The 1187-nt window shown below is 37.5% G+C and overlaps 1 protein-coding gene across 1 annotated transcript in view; it reads left to right on the top strand.

Annotated features, from left to right (window-relative positions):
* LOC106882743 (lymphocyte expansion molecule) overlaps positions 1-1187 on the top strand; it is a 43966-nt gene that overhangs the window by 23545 nt on the left and 19234 nt on the right. The window contains exon 6 of the mRNA XM_014933517.2: positions 763-891. Within this exon, the coding sequence (XP_014789003.1) occupies positions 763-891 (129 nt within the window). The remainder of the gene's footprint in view (positions 1-762; positions 892-1187) is intronic.

Genomic DNA, 1187 nt, shown 5'->3' with positions numbered 1-1187 from the left:
GGTCTTCCTGGGCCTACCTCTTCCCCGGGTTCCCTCAACTGTTAGGGAGTGGCACTTTTTCACGCAGCTATCCTCATTCATTCTCACCACATGTCCAAACCAGCGCAATCGTCTCATATATATATATATATATACATCTGACAGGAAGGACAACAAAAGAAAGAGACCTTCGATATTATGCAAATAGAGGAATTTATCTGTAAAAATATGTGACACTTATTCAGTAGCCATGATAAAACTCCAAGTTTCGGATGCCAGGGTGGGAGCCCACGCCAACATCTCTTCAGTTATCTGGCCAATTGAAAATTCCTGTGAAAAATGACCGTTAAAAACAAAGGGAAATTACTGTGTAGTGGCAAAACGCGTCTAAAACTGCGTATATTATCACATGCATGCATATATCCATATATATCAACATCATCACCATCATCTCCCTCACCGTCACCACCACCATCACCACCTGTTTGAGAGTAACTGATGAGTGAGAGGACTGTTTCAAGCTCCAGTGTCTGCTTTGGCATGATGTCTACAGCTGGATGCTCAATTCTTACACCACCCACTTCCCAGAATATACTTGGTGCTTCCTTTGTGGTAACTGACACTAGTGAGATCACCAGGGAGTAACAAGACAGGACTCTTCAACTGAATGGGAGCATAGCATTATTGAAGGAGGGGCAATAATTTTTTTCAAAACTTGTCTTCCCTAAATATATTTCAGTTATTATAACGTTATGTTTTACTCTCATTTTCTTTCCTCTGTAGAATATTCCAGGCCCTGGACACTACAATGTGTCATACCAAGATCAAAAATCAATGTCAAGGAACCTCCCACCATTTGCATCTTCAGCCACCAGATCTAGTCAGCCGATTCCAAACACTGTAACGGGATCTGTATGTTGATTTATTACTTTCATTTGTATTATACAGGGTGTCCACAAAGTCTGGGTACATAGAGTAAATAAAATCATAACATAAACAATTAAATATAAGAAATAATAATTTCTTAAAGTATGTGTTAATCCCCATGTGGGTACATGGGGTAAATGAAATCATAACATAAACAATTAAATATAAGAAATAATAATTTCTGAAAGTATGTGTTAATCCCCATGTGGGTACATGGAGTAAATAAAATCATAATATAAACAATTAAGTATAAGAAATAATAATTTCTTAAAGTATGTGTT

The sequence above is a fragment of the Octopus bimaculoides genome, chromosome 24 (genome assembly GCF_001194135.2).
Source record: "Octopus bimaculoides isolate UCB-OBI-ISO-001 chromosome 24, ASM119413v2, whole genome shotgun sequence".
Taxonomy (NCBI): domain Eukaryota; kingdom Metazoa; phylum Mollusca; class Cephalopoda; order Octopoda; family Octopodidae; genus Octopus; species Octopus bimaculoides.
The sequence above is the reverse complement of the archived record's forward strand: the minus strand, read 5'-3'. Positions and strand labels throughout refer to the sequence as shown.